Source organism: Vipera berus, assembly GCF_964194415.1.
Source record: "Vipera berus genome assembly, chromosome: 1".
Classification (NCBI taxonomy): Eukaryota; Metazoa; Chordata; class Lepidosauria; order Squamata; family Viperidae; genus Vipera; species Vipera berus.
In genome coordinates this window covers 170,646,515-170,666,259 of record NC_138202.1, presented here as the reverse complement: position 1 = coordinate 170,666,259, position 19,745 = coordinate 170,646,515, and the positions used below count along the sequence as shown (strand labels likewise).

The 19,745-nt window shown below is 39.1% G+C and overlaps 1 protein-coding gene across 1 annotated transcript in view; it reads left to right on the top strand.

Moving 5' to 3' along the window:
- The window catches only part of TMEFF2 (transmembrane protein with EGF like and two follistatin like domains 2), a 270,268-nt gene that overhangs the window by 204,561 nt on the left and 45,962 nt on the right, over window positions 1–19,745 (top strand). Inside the window, exons 6-7 of the mRNA XM_081314466.1 lie at window positions 5,772–5,920; window positions 11,606–11,665. Coding sequence (XP_081170592.1) covers window positions 5,772–5,920; window positions 11,606–11,665 — 209 coding nt within the window. The remainder of the gene's footprint in view (window positions 1–5,771; window positions 5,921–11,605; window positions 11,666–19,745) is intronic.

The following is a 19,745-nucleotide window of genomic DNA, read 5'->3' as shown; positions in this document are numbered from 1 at the left end:
TTCTCCAAGACTAGTCACAAGAACAAAAAAGGGATTCTCACCATGACATCTCCATGCCAGTGATCAGGGTCTGTCTACTTGGAGACCTTCTGCTGAATGTGTTAGCTGTTGGGTGGATTTTGCCTGTCTATAAATAAGAATGCAGTATGCATGGTATCCTCACAGTCACCATCTTAGAATAAGTTCATTAAAAGTCTTTTAAAGATATTTCTGACTTTAATTCCCACTAGCTTCCAGCCTATAAGTTGCAGTTGTAACTAGAAACATCTGAAGGTTGTCTTTCCTACAATGTAATGGGGAAAGTATCTACTTCGTACAATTGCAATATCTCAGCTTGGATGATGATGATGATGATGATGATGATGATGATGATGATGATGATGATGACTTATATGCCGCCCTATCTCCCGAAGGACTCAGGGCGGCTAACAACAATAACATACAATAAATACAGAAGTTAAAATTAAAATTAAAATTAAAGGCCCCTGTACAATAAATTAAAATTAAAATTAAAATAAATTAAAAATTAGAGTTAAAAATTAAAAACATAATTAAAATCCCTGTCAGTCCAGGTCAGCCAGGTGGAAAAGGAGTGTTTTGAGGCCGCGGCGAAAGGACTGGAGATCTGGGGCCATCCGGAGCTCAGGGGGGAGTTGGTTCCATAGGGCTGGTGCTCCCACAGACAAGGCTCTCCCCCTGGGGGTCGCCAGCTGACATTGTCTAGCCGACGGTACCCTGAGGAGGCCTTCTCTGTGTGAGCGCACTGGGCGATGGGAAATCATTCCCGGCAGCAGATGGTCCTGCAAGTATCCCGGGCCTAAGCCATGTAGGGCTTTAAAGGTAAGTACCAGCACCTTAAATCTCACCCGCAGGACAATCGGTAACCAATGCAGCTCACGCAGGAGGGGTGTAATATGGGAGTATCAGGGTGCTCCCATCACTACCCGCGCGGCCGCACTCTGCACCAGCTGAAGCCTCCGGGTGGTCTTCAAGGGCAGCCCCATGTAGAGAGCATTGCAGTAATCTATCCGAGAGGTAACGAGTGCGTGGGTGACTGTACGTAGGGCATCTCGGTCCAGAAAGGGGCGTATTAGGAGATGACCAAGCTGAGACCGAGGATGGGGTCAATTGCATAAGTCTGGAGTCCCTGCGGTCCCAAAAGAGACCTAAGCCCACCCCTCTCCCCACCTTGAATTCCATTGACCCTTAATCTAGCACCAATTTGCCTTGACCATTAGTAGATCAGATTCTTATGTATAGGTTACATGGATTAAACTCATAGTGCTTTCTAAACTCTATCCAGCTCCTAGTTTCTTGTGCCTGACAAACTGAATGAATGGGAAACCTTTTTAAGCTTCTTGTGAGGTTGATTTGACCCTCAGGAAAGCAGTGTAAGTCAAGATGATATATGTACCTCCTCCCATTTTTCCTCACCATCTGAAAGGTAAAAGATAAAGGAGTCCCTGAGGATTTTATTCCACTAGTCATTACTGGCTGGGGGTGGTGGTGTGTGTGGAGGTGTTCATCTCCATTTCAAGGTGCCAGCTAGTAGGACGTCAAAGAGCACTGTTACCTTCCCACTGAAGTGGTGCCTATTTATCTACTCACATTTGCATGGTTTTCAACTACTAGGTTGGCAGGAACTGGGGCAAAGACAGGAGCTCACTCCATTGCTTGGAGCTTGGGTCTTGAACTTGGGCTGCCGGCTTTTCAGCCGACAAGCCCAGCATTTTAACCCTGAGCCACCTCACCACCCTTGACATGCTAAACTAGTCTACAAATAACTGACCCAAATATATCCAGGACAGACGTGAACCTGGATTTGTCTCCTAAATTCAGTTTTTTAACAATTGCATCACACTGTTAATTCTCTTGCTGATTTATAGTCATCCAGGAATAAAGACAATAAATACATTGGTAAAACTGCAGTATAAAGGCTGCCACGGGTAGAGGGCTAAAGTAGTCATATGATCCTATTAATTAAAAATTAGGAGGCATTGAAGCATCTTTGGGATAAGAAAAGATGTAAGTGCTGCCAATTCTCAAGCCAGCAGTCACTTGCTTCTTTACTTAAGCAACTGTAAAAATAATTCTTCACCTTGAAGGAAGCTAAATTTTCAGGGTTTGTTTATTTAGATACGTTGTCATTGGAGTCAGACCAGGAAGGAAAAAAAATCTGCCGTTTTTCTTTTTTCAAAATGCAAAGTGATCAGCTTTGCATTCTGATTCAGTTCTATTCCAAAGACTAGGATTCTGTCGAAGAATTTGGAATTTAGAACAGCACCTCTCAGCTCCCAAATACCATCCCGGATAGCTATCAGGTTACATACAGATACTACAACTGGTCTTAGTGCATCACCAGTCAACGATGCCATCAGTTTGCATTGCACACTAGAGCCCACTTTGAGTGAGGTATGAGACTTAAATTTAATCTTAGGATTAATTCTGCTCAAGTTTGAAAGGCTAAAGGCTTCATCAAAGCATCATGTAAATCAAAGGCACTATTTATTTATTTATTTATTTATTTATTTATTTATTTATTTATTTTTGGGACTTATATGCTGCCCTATCTCCCAAGGGACTCAGGGCGGCTTACAACAATATGCAGATTACATACCAAAATACTTCACAAAACTTTGTGAGACTTACTTTGATCTGTATAAAATCCTTTGACGTGGATGTTCAGTTGTCAATAGCGTGTGCTGAGCTACATTCTAGAGCAGAATTCCCCAACCTTTTGGGCACCAGGGACCGGTTACGTGGAGAGAGGTTTTTCCACGGACTAGAGGGGCTGTGGTTTTGTGTGCTGCCTGCACCCCATGGATGGGGCTTTGCTTGTTTGTGCGGACCAGTTGTTGGCATGCCGCGGCCCAGTACTAGTCCACAGACCAGGAGTTGGGAACCCCTGTTCTTACGTGATATTTTCCGCTATACAGTATATTGAGAGGAAAGCCAGTTTGGTGTAGTGGTTAAAGCATCAGGCTAGAATTTGGATCCTGTGAGTCCTAATCCTGCCTTAAATACAAAGCCAGCTGGGTGACTTTGAGCCACTCTCTGTCTCTCAGCCCTAGGAAGGAGGCAATGGCAAGCCACTTCTGAAGAATACTGTGAACATAACAACAGGGATTTGCCTAGGCCAGGGGTAGGCAACTTTGGCTCTTTTATGACTCGTGGACTTCAACTCCCAGAATTCCTGAGCCAGCATGGCTCAGCTTGGAAACCTCTCCCTTTCCCCTCAGCAATTGCCCTGTGCCAACTTTGACTTGAAAATACCAAACGAAGTCATATTGAAAACCAGTCTTAATAACCCCTTTCTATAGAAATGTTGTATACTTGTGTGACAGCAGTGTCTCAAGCACAAATATATAGTTGTAGACAACGTGCCTCTAAGATCACTATATATGCCAGCTTCCAGGATTCAGTAAAACAGTCTACCTGTACTGTTTACAGTATAGGAACGTGGAGCTGCCCTGCGGAAAATCATAAATAGGTTCTCATCAGTTTCACTAGGAGCTAAACCTTTTGGCTTTAATAACTGGCACCTTAAAATTAATTCAGTCGGGCACTTGTCAGATGCTGGGAGATGGCTTTGAATTGCTATGCGTAGTAGATCCTGCCCGTTTTCTGTGGCTCTCTCTAGAGAACCTGTGGTTATCTGAAATGGAAATGGGAACTCGCTACACTTTTCCTTCTGAAATCTCATTCTTTAGCTGCCCTTTCACAGGTCTCCATTTCATTATTTTGCTCCTAAATGTGCAAATAAATGTTATTATCCCTGCCTCTTTCTGTTCTTTAATTTGTTACTATTTACACCTGGAAATGAGTTCCATAAATTATATAGGAAAAGCAATGCAGTGAGGTTAGTACTGCTGCTGATTTAGCATTTCTTGCCTTTTTAAATTTTTGCAACCTTGCAGAGATTTAAATAATACATATACATGCACAGATACAAACAAACACAGAGTAATTAGTCTGAATTTTCTCAAAATACATCATAATAAAAAAGTACATCGTAATAAAAAAAAAACAGATGACCATTCTTTAATTTTGTTACATCTTTGCCTCTTTATTACAGTTTTAGGTTGCAAGAGTTCCCCACCCCCTATGGACATATTTCTTTGTGCTTCTTCTATGGAATAGTGATAGCAGAAACGTCAGTTATAAATTAGAACACAGGAATATCATGTTGTAATTGGTGCATATTTTAGCTGAGGTTAACCATGCATAAAATTTAAGTCACAAAGAACATTTAGTAGGTGATTCCCATTGCAAAAAAAGAATCGAAATAAAAAGATTAGCGTTCACAAAATCTGGCACTGTGACCAATTAAGTATTCAAATAGGTCTTTTATTGTATGAATTAGTATATAATTATGATACATTTATTAGTGTATTTTATATATGTCTGTGTATGTGTGTATATATACTATGATATGTGCATTCCTAAATGTGTCCTGAATAAACAATTATTAAGTGTTGTGATACAATAAATGTGAGACAAAAACTCTAAACTAAATATATCTTCCTGTATATTATGGTATATTATATAATGTAGAAATAGCATAGAAAAGCATAGAATAGAATAGAATAGAATAGAATAGAATAGAATAGAATAGAATAGAATAGAATAGAATAGAATAGAATAGAATAGAATAGAATAGAATAGAATAGAATAGAAATCCTATACCATTTCGGACAAATGGCTGTCCAGTCTCTTCTTAAAAACTTCCAGTGTTGGAGCATTCACAGCTTCTGGAGGCAGGTTGTTCCACTATATTGCAGAGGGGTATGTAGAAACTTTATGAAATTCTCAAAAATTTCCAGTCAAATAATATCCAAGACTTGTATTTTTAGACATTTGCAAAAAAAAAAACAACGACATTTCCGAACAGTAAAGCAATATAGTTAGCACAATGCAATTGGATAGATCAGTCATATGAAATTAATAGCAAGTGCTACTTGAAATGGAAGTTTTCAAAGCCTAGGGTAACTAATAAATAAAGATTCACTCAAAGGAGGCTCTCCACTGAAAGGTTTTCTTGAACAAAGTGCTACTATAAAAAATAAAAAAGGCCCTGATCACAGCCTCCTCCTCTGTCCTGGCTCAGATGAATATCTGGATGGTATGGAGTCAGGAAAGGCCTTTTCATGGCAGTACAGGTAGTCCTCGACTTACCACCACAATTAAGCCCAATATTTCTGTTTGTCCCAGTCAATTTTGGCCCCATTTTACAACCTTTCTTGCCGCAGTTGTTAAGTGAATCACTGCAGTTGTTAAGTTAGCAACACGGTTTTTAAGTGAATCTGGCTTCCCCATTGGCTTTGCTTGTCAGAAGGTCATAAAAGGGGATCACTGGACCTCCTGGGACACAGCAAAGGTCATAAATAAATTGTCAGTTGCCAAACGTCCAAATTTTCATCACGTGACTCACAGGGATGCTGCCACAGCCGTAAGCATGAAAAATGGTCATAAATCACTTTTTTCAGGGCCATTGTAACTTCAAACGGTCACTACATGAACTGTGGTATGTTGAGGACTACCTGTGTTAAAATACTTTCATTTTAGCTTTCTTTTCTAGTCCCTAGTCCTCTGCCAGCCCTCTCTTTCACTTGATTCACATCATAATTGTAAAGCCCTAGCAAAATCACAGTACTTCTTCTTAATTTATTATTGGTGTCGTTTATTTTTGAGTGAAATTCCTTTCTTCTATTGTAAACTGATGCATTTTATTTTATTTTATTTTTACCTGAGTTATTTTTTTATCTTTTCAGGTGTGTGTGCAACATTGACTGTTCACAAACCAACTTCAATCCTCTCTGTGCTTCCGATGGAAGGTCTTACGATAATGCGTGTCAGATCAAAGAGGCATCATGTCAGAAACAGGAGAAAATTGAAGTCATGTCTTTGGGCCGATGTCAAGGTAATGCTCCTAGCAAAATTCAGTTGGAAGATAGCGCCCCGTTTTTATTCTGTTATGTTTAAGAGAAAGAGAACTGGGACAGAGGGAGCTGGCATGAATTATTGCAGTATTAGACATTCCTTATGTTTTCCATAGATTTTCAGGCTATGAACAGGTGTGACAATAATGTTCTTTTTATTATGGCTCACAGCCAAGGGTAGAGTTATTCCGCATCTTTACATTCAGTTGAAACAGAAAATAAACAACTGGATTGCTGGAGTCTTTGTATGTTAACCTAGATTTTTGACAGTACGTATGCTATACCCAAACAGTGTAAGAAGCAAAGGCAGGAGATGTACCAGACTTTTAAAAATAAATTGAAGTCTACACGCTGGGTCAACAGCATATATTGAGCTAACTTTAAAATATTCCATGAACACAGAAACACACACGTGTGGATTTACAAGCCTTTGCAGAAAGAAAGATCCCTTTGACAATACTGAGAGGTGATAAGCTCTAGGGCAGTGGTTCCCAACCGTTCTGGTAACAGTGACCGGTTTTGAAAGAAAAATTATCTTCCACGAACCAGGGGAGGATGGTTTCATGTGCACACTACATCCCGTGCCTGCGCAGGTGAAGCTTCGCTTGCTTGCCCAGCACTTTCGCGGCCTGGTTCCTAACAGCCCAGGGACCAGTATAGGTCCACAGCCTGGGGATTGGGGAACCCTGCCCTAGTGAGATTGGAAATGTACTCTATTAGCAGTTGTGGTGGTTGCAGTTCTCCTCCTGTTCCCACTGCCTCCCTTGAAAGTGCTCTGTATCATCTCAGGGTTTCAATCTGCCTTCCAGATGTTTTGAGTTATAACCCTTATCATTGGCCTTGGTGGCTGGAGAGAATAAGAATCTGGAGAGCACCAAATTATGGAAGGTGGCTACAAATTGTGGGAGATGAAATACTTTGATTCCAAGTGAGAATGTAGGGGACACAACTTTGTTTCTCTAAGATTCTAAAAAAAAAACTTCCATTTTTTCTGACAAATTTGTACCTCTGAAAATATCTACGTAGCTCCGCTTTCCCTCATTCCCCCTTATGTTGTCACAGAAAAGCTCCATTTAGGTTGTTTGTCATTGTTAAAGAAAAACCTGAAAGGAACTTCTGAATCAAGGCCCTAATCCAAGGTTCTGTCAGGTGATATCTGTACGTATACAAAGCTTCCATTAACAGTTGGCAGCAGCTGATCGTAACAGACCCCAGTTCCAAGTAGAGCAGGGTCAGACCAAGATTTAGCTTCTCTGCCTTAATTTGGAATTGTACTACAACATATGGAGAACATAAAGTTTTCTATTGTTGCATAGAACGTGTTCAAGTCCAAAGTGGATTCTGGCAACCAGACATTAACTGCACATTTGTTCTGGGTACGGATGAGATCCAGCCATAGATCTGTGAATAGAGTGCAAGGAAATATTCAACTAGCCAAAAAATACCCTCAAAGACACACAGCGTGCCTTCATTATCATAGCTCTGTTCAGGCACACAATACTCACCCAAGAAAATTTAAAAAATATGTGAGGGACATTGGACTACGAGCAATATCTGCTATGCAGGAGCGCCCTGCCTCTTCAGTCCCTGACCTCTCCAGAATATTCTGAGAGATCTGAAAGGGCTTTTGATATGTCTTCACTCCAGTAGGAATAGAATCCTGACTGACAAACTCCACTGTTTTACCTACCAAGATCAGAAGCTGGAAGGTTTGGGTTTTTTTCTTTGCAGTATGTATAGTTACATCTCCTTGGAATCCAGATGGATTCTTTGTGACTTCATGAACACAATGCTGTAGTTTTCCTGTTAACAGAATGAATTTGTTTGCCCTTCCAAGTGGCTGAAATAGATACTGCCCTGAAGAATGACAAAGCTGGAAAATCTCCTGGTTTTGATGGAGTAATGCCTGAATTTATCATCCACTCTGGGCCTCGCACAAGAGAATGGCTGGCAAAATTCTACACAGATATCCTAACTTCCAGTAAGCTCCCTCCAGAATTTAAGAGAACCAAGGTAATCGGCATATTAAAACCTGGAAAAGAAAGCAACAAGCCAGAAAACTATCGCCCCATTGCTCTGTTAAGTGTTTGTTATAAACTACTTGAAAGGTTGATACTTAACAGAATTGGACAGAAAATTAACGAACAAATACCGATTGAACAGGCTGGGTTTAGATCTTATTGGAGCTGTGCCGATCAAGTCCTTAGTCTTACTAGCCACATTGAAAGCAGCTATCAGAATAAATTGAAAACATGTGTTGTATTTGTGGATCTCACTGCAGCATACGATACAGTGTGGAGGGATGGTCTATTAAGCAAATTCCTCCACGCTGTCCCTTGTAGGACCATGGGTCACCTAATAAATAACATGCTGTCAGCAAGGACCTTTCAAGTCATCATGGGTGATAAAATTAGTAAGCAAAGACATCTGAATAATGGACTCCCTCAGGGCTCTGTATTGGCCCCATCCTTATTCAACTTATATATTTCCGATATACCACCCACGCTATCAACAAAGTTCTCTTACGCTGATGACTTGGCATTAGCATATAGCCACAAGGACATCGAAGTTACAGAAGGTATACTTACAGCCGACCTTACAACTCTGAGCACATACTTCCACCAATGGAGACTAATCCCAAGCGTAAGTTAGACAGTCACATCATGTTTCCACCTTAATAATAAACTGCCAAAAAGAGAACTCAATGTATACCTAAATAACAAATTGCTCCCATATGAGGCAACTCCAAAATATCTGGGGGTCACCTTCGACAGGACCCTGTCTTTTAAAAAACATATTCAGAATATGGCTGCCAAGGTTAACAGCAGAAACAACATTCTGCAAAAACTATGCGGAACAACTTGGGGAGCTTCAGCTCCAACTCTTCAATGCGCAGCCCTTGGGCTTTGCGACTCTGTAGCGGAATACTGCGCACCTGTATGGATAAACAGCTCACATACAAGACTTGTTGATGTTCAACTCAACCATACGATGAGATTAATTACTGGGTGCATAAAATCTACACCTATTCACTGGCTACCAGTTCTTAGCCACATACTTCCCCCGCACTTACGATGACAAGAAGCTCTCATTCGGGAGTATCGTAAGATCCTGCTAAACTCCTCTCTACCCATTCATGCCTATACCTCTGATCTCTTAAGATGTCGATTAAAGTCAAGAAATCCACCACTCCTCACAGCGCTTAAGCTGCTAGCCAAACATCAGAGCACTATACAAAAGTGGATGGAAGCATGGAGTAGCTATACCTCCCTAGATATTTCTGAGCATATTAATCCTAATAGTATACCTCCAGGATTTAATCTACCCCGACACATACGGGTGACATACAATAGAATTAGAACGACTCATGGGGTGTGTGCCGATTCTCTGTATAAATGGGGAAAGACACCTTCAACACAATGTGATTGCAGGGCTCCCCGACAGACTATCCAACATATAGTGAGGGAATGCACTAATAGAAGATACCCAGGAGATTTTAAGGACTTCCTCTGCGTAACAACGGCAGCTACTGACTGGATCTTCAAACTCGACATTAAACTCTGAAATGTTATTTGTGTTTTCCTCTTAGGTTTTATAATTGCTTCTTTTTTAAAAAAATTGTTTTAACTGTTCTAACTTGTAAATATGAAGTGCTTTTAATTCTGTGTGTGACCAGCCATACGCTAAATAAATAAATAAATGTTTGCCATTTCTGCCTTCAGAGAAGCGTTTTTGATAACCTACAGACTTAAGATCTTCTCTATAAATACCAACTGTGCAACTGCTGGGCTTCCAAGATCAGGCAAAACCAGGCATTTCTATGCCTTGGTCAAGCACAAATGGTTCATCAATTTGATTTCCTGCTCTCCAATGGAACAGAGATCCTATAAGTAAATAATTTGTTCTGACTACTGAATTTCATTTTTCCCCCAGTATGTAATAGAATGATGTGTAACAGAAAAAAGATTTACTTTCCAGGGTTTCAATATAGCCCATGCATGTCTGTTCAAAAAATAAGACTGACAGAGTACAGACTAGTTTTAATCATTTCATACATGACTGCTGTTTCTCATTTCTCCTCCTTGCATAATCTACTCTGGATTTTTAATTCTAGAGGGAAACAGCTGACTCTCTCAAATATAACAACTTCTCTTAAGCTCTCTTAATTGAATAAAACAGTTCATTTGGAATTTCTGTCAGATTTTGTTTAGTTGGAAGGTTCATTTATTGCCAAGAACTTCTGATTTGTTCAACTGTATTAAAAAAATGAAAAGAAAAGAAAGGTGTTCATAATTTACACATTGTTTACTCATTTATTTATACTTTTAAAAATTAGCTGAATGACTGGGGAAAATCCACAAATATAGCCTGACTATATAAATGGTAAGGGACGCGGTGGCTCAGCGGGTTAGGACACTGAGCTTGTCAATCAGATGTTCGGCAGTTTGGCGGGTCGAATCCTGAGTGCCATGTAACAGAGTGAGCACCTGTTACTCATCCCAACTTATGCCAACCTAGCAGTTCGAAAGCACGTAAAAATGCAAGTAGAAAAATAGGGACCACTACAGTTGGAAGGTAACAGCGTTCTGTACACCTTTGGCATCTAGTCATGCCAGCCACATGACACGGAGACGTCCTTAGACAAGCGCTGGCTCTTCGGCTTTGAAACGGAGATGAGCACTGGCCCCTAGAGTTGGAAACAACTAGCACGCACATGCGGGGGAACCTTTACCTTTACCTATATAAATGGTTCATAATAATGCTTTACTTCCACAGTTTTTGATAGAGGTGTATTATTAAATGTTTATATGATTCTTTTGAGCTATTCTTGTATAGTCATTATAATTTACAAAATATCCATAATTTTGTAAATGTAATATAATATGCATACAATGCAAATTGTCATTACATTGCATCAGAAATTCAAGCCTCTTGTATTAACTATTGGTTTTTTTCTTCTAATAAACATTCAATCAGTTATGTCCATCAAGACTTCCATTCAAATGCAAGTAAAAGCCACATTCCTCACAGCAATTGGGAAACTATCCATAATTATGTAGTTGAGCTCCCTCAGATATTAAGTACAATCCCCATAGCTTTCATGAAACTGTTCAGATAATATAGATTGAGAACTAAATAAGTCAAAATATTCCTGTTCCAACCAAGAGAAATCTAACCCCTGAGGCATTTCAAATTTAAATCCTTTTCAGTTTATCTGAGGTGGTACAAAATGTGACAATGGCCACTAAATTGATAACATTAAAAGGGATTAGATAAATTAATGAAGGACTTGTCTATCAAGGATTATTGGTCTTGAAAGCTCAATATGACTTTGACTTGTATTATTTCCTGCTGCAAGAAAATTCTATCTCTTTCACCTGTATGTGAGTATCTTATCTGGGTGGCTATGAAGAGAAACAGAAGGATGAACTAGGGAGAATCTTGGCCTAATCCTGTAAATTCTTGTGTACTTTTGTATAAGCTTTGGTAAAATGATTGCATTGGCTTTAGAAGGAAAGCAACCAAAGCCTTCTTACATTTCATCACTGGTATAAAGCTAAACTGTGAATCACAGCTGTGATTTTAAAATGCAAGAGAACCATTTACCCTAGCAAGGGATTTGATGTCAGTTTGCAACCAAAGTAAACAAATGCAATGTCTTTCAGATAACACAACTGCCACTACAAAGTCAGAAGATGGACATTATGCAAGAACAGATTATGCGGGTAAGTAGTCCCACCAAAGGTAGACATGGTTTTTGAAAAGCAAGGGGAAAGTATATTTGAAAAAATGAAGTCATAAATGAAGTCTTCTTTCTTTTCCCATGAGGAAAAAATAGGATTATCCTCAATAGGAATTCAAGCTTAAGTCAATGAATTGGAGCAATTACTATAACTACAGATAAAAACCCTTCTCATTTTTCCATTCCCTCCCTCTAAAATTAATTGAGGAGATTGAGAAAGCAGATACTCCTCAAAAAGCGTGAAGACTACTTGGCTGCATAATATTTCCGTATTTTCAAATTTCATCTACTCATCACAAAGTGTTATTAAAATGAAGGAGTAAAATGGATTGAGAAGAAATGTAAAACTGGCTTGTTTTGCCCCTGTTGGAATTTAAATCTTTCAAACCAATCCGGGAGTTTGTATTCTACCCAGCACCAGATGTGTTACACTTTTGTCCTTTGTTCCAAGAATTGACATGTATTTTATTTTATTTTGCTTTCATATACAAGAATACCTAGCTCTCATTATAGTCTTCTTCTAACATTAAATCTGTGGAGGGCTGATGCTGAGAGAGCTTGGTTGAAAGAGACTCAATTGCTTTTAAATCTGGATCTTTCATGGGCTTTGGTTTTTATGAACCATTATGGTCGTTATGTGTTATCAATGGATTTGCCTTTTAGATGAAAGAGAATGTAATGAAAGCAGATGCAATATGTTTCTTAGGCTAAAATACGTTAGCCTTCAGGATAATTGTTCCCTTCCTTCAGGATTCTCCCAGATACATTTGTCTTAAGCTTATGATGTTTAAATCAATATAATGCAGTTCAAATACTTCATGATCAGGATAGCTCCCCTGCCAGATAAATACAGCAATTTAACAAAAGGTTAAAATAAATGAATCAGTTGATGTTACTGCTTTTAAGGTTGACACACCTTTTCATCTTTAATGAGTGAAATCTCCCCACACCCCATTTTTGCTACTGCCAGCCTTCCTAGGCATTCACATTAATCATGGTGGCATCCACTTTGTTTAAATTTCAATTTTTAAAAATTCAAAATGTCACGAAGCTGGAACCAATAATTTCTTACAGCTCATTTCGAGCTATTCTTTGGTTCTAACCAGGATAAACATTGCACCATACTTATACTTGGATGCAAAGTTAATTAGGTATTTTAGAACAGGGTTTTTTTTAAAAAAAAAAAAGATAAATGTTTTTAATTTATTTGGAAACACCAACAAAATAATAACCTCAGCTCTTGCTTAATATAGCAGTTTGGAATATAATATATGTGTAAATGTTATTTAAGGTTTTATCAAACGTTTGATGAGGTGGTACCTTCAGTTTATTTTTATTTTTCAAATCTGCTTTACTAGGAGTCTTTAAAGGTTTGTGTAAATTTTAACAGCTTGATTTAAGGTTTGAGAATAGGAGTGCCAGGAGTGTAATCATTTTAAAAATAAGGCAAGAAAGATATTTTTCTTTCTACTTGCAATTTTCTTTGAGATGAGTAAAAAAGATTTTAATGAAGGAACAGTTTTTTGAGTTCTTGGCTTATGGCCTTGTTACACTAAATAAGAAATGGTGAAGCATCTTTTATTTATTAAGATTTTACTATCCTTACTTGACAGCAAAACGTTCCTCGCTTCCCTGCAATGGATAATGTGAATTAAGAATAAGATACGCCGGTACATACATAGTGAAACTTTTTAAAAACTGTTTTCTCATTTTGAAATATCTTTGCCTTATGAACACCTGATACTCTCTATATGTTAAGGAACCAAATTCATGGAGAGCAATTATTGTAGCCTTCCCCTAATCTGTTGGCTTCCAAATATGTTAGGACTAAAGGGGCTTGCTGAGAATTCCGGGACTTACAGTCTAAAGACATTTTGGACCATAGATTAGGAAGACTGCATTATAATATCAATAGTCTTGATCCCTTGAAAGAGAAATTCCATAGCTTTTATAAGGGGCATTGCCAAAGTGAAACTCTGAAAAATGGTATATCCTTACCAGTGAATCATTTTGTTTGACCACGACACAGCACATACAATTCTGTTAAATGTTATGCATGATCTTGTGGTACTCAAAAGACATTCTAGATTGGCTTTGCAAAACAATAAGGTTTTGACATGGATGTGGCCATAACTGCTTTGCAGAGATGTCCAAAACATTTTCACATCATCCTCTGCCAATACCCAAACATTCCATTCCAACTTCAGGTGTCCCAATGTTAAAATGGGCGCTTTTGATTTTATCAGACTTTATTCGACCTGAGATCAGAACAGCCCATTTCAGACACAAAGGTTTTTGGTCAGGATTCAGGATTCCTGAATCAAAAAAGGTTAGTCCCAAATGTTTTGCAGACCTCTAGTTCTTTGTTCATTCACTTGGAACTGAGTGATGTATGGGGTGGGCGAGAATGGCTTTTCATCTTTAGATAGCTTCAGCTGCATCAGCTTCTCCAGGTGAAAGAGAAACGTGTTATGGCTTCAACCCAAGCACATTTTCACCACCTCTCTTCCACTCCACCTCCTTTTCTTTGTTTATAGCCATGGGAAAACGAAAAAAGATCCAAATCAAGCACACATCTGGAAAAGGAACCAATGTGGCTACAAAGTGATCTTCACCCTCTGAGAACAAGCAGAGGCAGCCCTGAAGTAATGGGGTGGCAGAGGGAGTGAGGTTGGGAAAGGAGAGCCAACGTTTTAAAGCAGCCTAGTTTTTCCAAAGGGAAGAGAGAATGAATTAGTGTCCTGGTAGACTTGAAATAGCAAGGGGAAATATAAGTCAAGAGGATAACTTGTCAGCAGATCCCTTCACTCTGCTTTTGCTGGCATCAGCAGAAGACAACTCCACCAGCAGTGCCCTGTATAAAGTTAGGTAAGGCAGAACTGAAAGTTCTTCTACAAGAACTTATTTTGTTCAACAATTCTGAAAAAGAACTATACATATGTAGTCACACGCAAATACTCACACATTGTAGTTAGAAAATTAGATTTTCCAAGCTTTAGCAATAGGGAAATTGGTCAGATAAGCTGACCAAGCTTTAAAAATACAGCTATTATGGAATTTATAAAAACTTTCAGGAAAATTAATGTGTGATGACTGAGTGGGAATGATTTTTTAAAAACTTGTTATTGCTGAGTTGTCAAATGTGTTAGGTTCATAAAGATTAGGATATTGCAGAAATCCATTCTCTATTTTCAATCCATTGGTCTTCTCATGGTCAATGGGTTGGATCATTTTGGACATTATGCTGTAACTGAGCTCAGCACTTATGTGAATCGAAAGAGACTCAACCACTCACACCACCTAAATGAGAAATACAACTAAAAAATGATTAGCTTTAATGTTATTACTTTAAACCATCCAGACTCATGACCTTGGTTTTTAAACTGTACAAACTCATACACCACCGATTCCTTCATGGGTTGTTGTTTTTTTTAAAAAAAACCACCATATGTTTCAACAAACCCCAGTACTGTATATGAAAGGCCTTAAACTTTAGCTAAGTTTAAAAAAAAATCAAATTTGTGTAGTCTTCTAGAGTATGATGTTTCTCTTTGTTTGTGAATCAGCAAATTATAGCATGGTGTTAGATCCCAAACAAACTAATTACCAGTAAATGAGAAAGTTATAGTACAGGTAGTACTCAACTTACAACCACAATTGAACTCAGAACTTACCTTGCTAAGCGAGAAATTTGTTAAGTGAGTTTTCTCCCATTTTATGACTTTTCTTGCTGTATTTGTTAAGTGAATCCCTGCAGGTGTTAAATTAGTTGCATGGTTGTTAAATGAATCTGGCTTCCCCATGTTCAATTCCAACCAGTAATGTTTGTAGCAGTATGTGGATCGAGAACTACCAGAAGTACAGGCAGGATTTCAAAGAGGCAGAGGAACTAGAGATCAAATTGCCAACATATGCTGGATCATGGAAAAAGCTAGGGAGTTCCAGAAAAACATCTACTTCTGCTTCATTGACTATGCTAAAGCCTTTGATTGTGTGGATCATAACAAACTGTGGCAAGTTCTTAAAAGAGATGGGTGTACCAGACCATCTTATTTGTCTCTTGAGAAACCTATATGCGGGCCAAGAAGCAACAGTGAGAACTGGACACGGAACCAACGATTGGTTCAAAATTGGGAAAGGAGCCCGGCAAGGCTGTATACTGTCACCCTGCCTGTTTATTTATTTATTTATTTATTTATTTATTTATTTATTTATTTATTTATTTAAATTTTTATACCGCCCTTCTCCCGAAGGACTGCCTGGATATATATGCAGAGCACATCATGAGAAAGGCAGGGCTAGATGAATCAAAAGTTGGAATTAAGATTGCCGGAAGAAATATCAACAACCTAAGATATGCAGATGATACCACTCTAATGGCAGAAAGTGAAGAGGAACTAAAGAGCCTCTTGTTGCGGGTGAAGAAAGAGAGTGCAAAACTTGGGTTGAAACTTAACATTAAGAAAACCAAGATCATGGCATCCGGCCCTCTCAATTCCTGGCAAATAAATGGGGAAGAAATGGAGGTAGTGACAGATTTTATTTTCCTGGGCTCCAAGATCACTGCAGATGGGGACTGTAGCCAAGAAATTAAAAGACGCTTGCTCCTTGGGAGGAAAGCCATGGCAAATCTAGACAGCACACTAAAAAGCAGAGACATCACCCTGTCAACAAAAGTGCGTATAGTCAAGGCTATGGTCTTCCCAGTTGCAATGTATGACAGTGAAAGTTGGACCATAAAGAAGGCTGAGCGCCAAAGAATTGAGGCCTTTGAACTGTGGTGCTGGAGAAGACTCCTGCGAGTCCCTTGGACTCCAAGGCGATCAAACCGGTCAGTCCTAGAGGAGATCAACCCTGACTGCTCTTTAGAAGGCCAGATCCTGAAGCTAAAACTCAAATACTTTGGCCACCTAATGAGAAGGAAGGACTCACTGGAGAAGAGCCTAATGCTGGGAAAGGTTGAGGGCAATAGAAGAAGGGGACGACAGAGAATGAGGTGGCTGGATGGAGTCACTGAAGCAGTAGGTGTGAGCTTAAATGGACTCCAGAAGATAGTAGAGGACAGGAAGGCCTGGAGGAACGTTGTCCATAGGGTCACGATGGGCCGGACATGACTTCTCAGCTAACAACAACAAAGTTTGTAGAAGTGTATTCAGTGAACCATAAGAAAAGTTTTGGTAGGTTGTATGCAAGCACTGGGCTTCAGATTATTCAACATTTAGTTTATACAGTAATTACAGAGATCACTGTTAACTTTGTGCAAATTTTTACATAAGAATAACTTGGTAACTACAATAGATTCTCCTTGCAAGATATTTTGCCTTTATATAAGCATCTCCTATAAAGGAAGTAAAAACACATATTCCTATCCAGGAGAAATCATCAGAATTATATATCAGAGGATTCTATTTGTGTATTGAAATCGGCCTAGAGGATCAGCTGTTTTATGTATTTTTATGCATTCTTTTGTCAAGACTTCATAAAGATTTGAAATACCCAAATAAGTAGTGGATATACAAGTTTGGTATAAATATTGAGTATTCCTTCTTTGTTTATTTTTCCATAGTGTTAAGATTCTTATGAAGAAATAGTAATTGTCACATCTTAGAGAAATCTGGCTGCAGCTTCATTGATAGCTAGGGAGAAGCAATAATCCTCTTGAAATTGAAGTTTGGGTAGATGTTTGGGACGAGCCAAAATCAGATTTCAATTGTACTATTATGTAATACAAGGTCTTCCTTGTTCCTCACGTCTAAACTTTTACCTTCAAAGTACAGTAATGATTCAATAAAATAGCCAACTACCCAACAACTGCCACCTGGTACTAATCCAGAGATCTCTGAAGCATATATATATATATATGAGATGTTCTGTCATTGCATAACACTTCCAAAAAGTATTAACGTCTCCAGCCTTTTCCAAAGCAGCCATTAGCCATGATTCCAGCAAACAAGGGAAAAAAAAGAGGTGGGGTAGAGAAGTCCTTGAAGCACATTAGTACAATTGCATGCACAAATCACCAATAAATCTGAAAAATCGCCCACTCAAGAACTTGCCATTATTTAGGAGTTCTAATCTCCAATTCTAACCTCCACTGTGCTTCTAATTACAAAGCTGTGGAATCTGTGACTCTCTGGATGATACGGACTTCAGCTCCACTGCTTCTCACAATTAGTTCTGTTGGCTGGAGCTGCTTGGAGCTGTAGATAAGCAACATCTGGAGGGTCATTTTTTTCTCAACTCTCCTTTATGAAGCAGTCTCCTGAAAATTGGAGGCATTTATTTTGAAAGCATCTAGAACATTTCTTCCAAACTATAAGTTAGGTAGCAATAAAATTCAAGTTCATTATAAGTTCATCCCTGGATTTTTATAAGATGACGAGTGGGACCTCATCGAAATGTCGTCAAGACATATCAGTCTCCCTTTAATTCTTTGTTAGCAATCCAAAAAAATTTACACATGCACACACACAAACACACACGCACACACGTGTGTGTGTGTGTGTGTGTGTGTGTTGGGTCTACCAATATAAAGCAGTCTGTTCTGCGTTTTTGATCCAGGCGGGCAGACGTCACTGTAAATTCAAAATTTTGTGACTGACAAAGAGTTAAAGGGAGACTAGTATAGCTATTTCAAGCTCCTTAGCTCTCATCCTGAAGTGCTGTCTTGACAATATGTACAGATTATTTTACAGATTCATGTCTGCAGTCTTTGGCCCAGTGGGTTTTAATGGGGCCCTACTTGTGGTCATTCATGCCCTGCTCACCTCCCAGTTGGACTATTGCAATGTGTTCTATATAGGGCTGGCCCTGAAAAGTATCTGGAATACTTCAGCTGATGCAAAATGCAATTATGTGTGTTTCTGGTAGAGTGTACGTTACCCCTCTGCTATGCAACCTACATTAGTTACCAGCTTGTTTGTGGGTTCAGTTCAAGGGGCTGGTGTTGATCTTTAAAGCACTACATGGCATGGGACCTGGTTATTTGAGAGACCATTTCCTGATTTTCTCTGCCCATCCCACCAGATCCAACAGAATGGGTAAAGTATGGGTTCCTTCGTCTAGGGCAGGGGTAGGCAACCTTGGCTCTTTTATGACTCGTGGACTTCAACTCCCAGAATTCCGGAGCCAGCCATGCTGGCTCAGGAATTCTAGGAGTTGAAGTCCACGAGTCATAAAAGAGCCAAGGTTGCCTACCCCTGGTCTACGGAGCTACATTCGGTGGGCCCTAAGTGGGTGAACCTTATCTACTGTAGCTCCTTCATTATGGAATCTTCCTCCATCCCCCAGAGATGAAGTCAGCCTCACCGTTGCTGAGCTTTCTAAGGTGCCTCAAGATATAGGTCAAGGGACCCCAAGGTACGAGTGAACGTGTGAGTTGGCTTCATTATGATTAACACCCCTCTATTATTCCCTTTTCTTGTTTTTAGTTCTGCTTTTATCATGGTTAATCTCTTCTAATAATCATTATATAATGGTTTTAGGTAATTACTGTTATTGTATGCTGCCTAGAGTCCCTCTCTGTGAGATAGGCAGCCATTTAAATTTTGTTAATAATAAATAAATAATGCCTCTTACCTTATTGATAACAATGTGAACAAATAGCATTTTCTATTCAGTAGCCTCTTGGAAACACTGGGTTAAGTTTACGTACAAGAATTGTATAAAGATGTTCAAAGCCGAGGGTTGGGGTGCTAGTTCATTAGCTGTTGCCCCACCAACTCGTCCTTCTGCTTTTTCCTTCTTTAACTGAGTCTGCTGAACTCAGAGTTTCATAGCAGACTAAAGCAGATGGGAATGATGTCCTCTGAAAAATACAAAATATATGACTGAGACCACACTGGGCTAGATCTACAAGTATTGTAACAGTTTTGTTTTAAGAGGGCTTCAGAGGAATGGGTTTCCACTCAAGCTTTAGTTGAAAAATTCAAAAATGTTATCACATTGTGTTAGACAGTTCCCATTTAAAAAATTGCAAGGAAGAGCCTACCCTGTTTATAAAATTGCCATCAATTCTATACTGTAAACACATAGGGAAAGCTTGTGTTCTGTGCCAATGACCA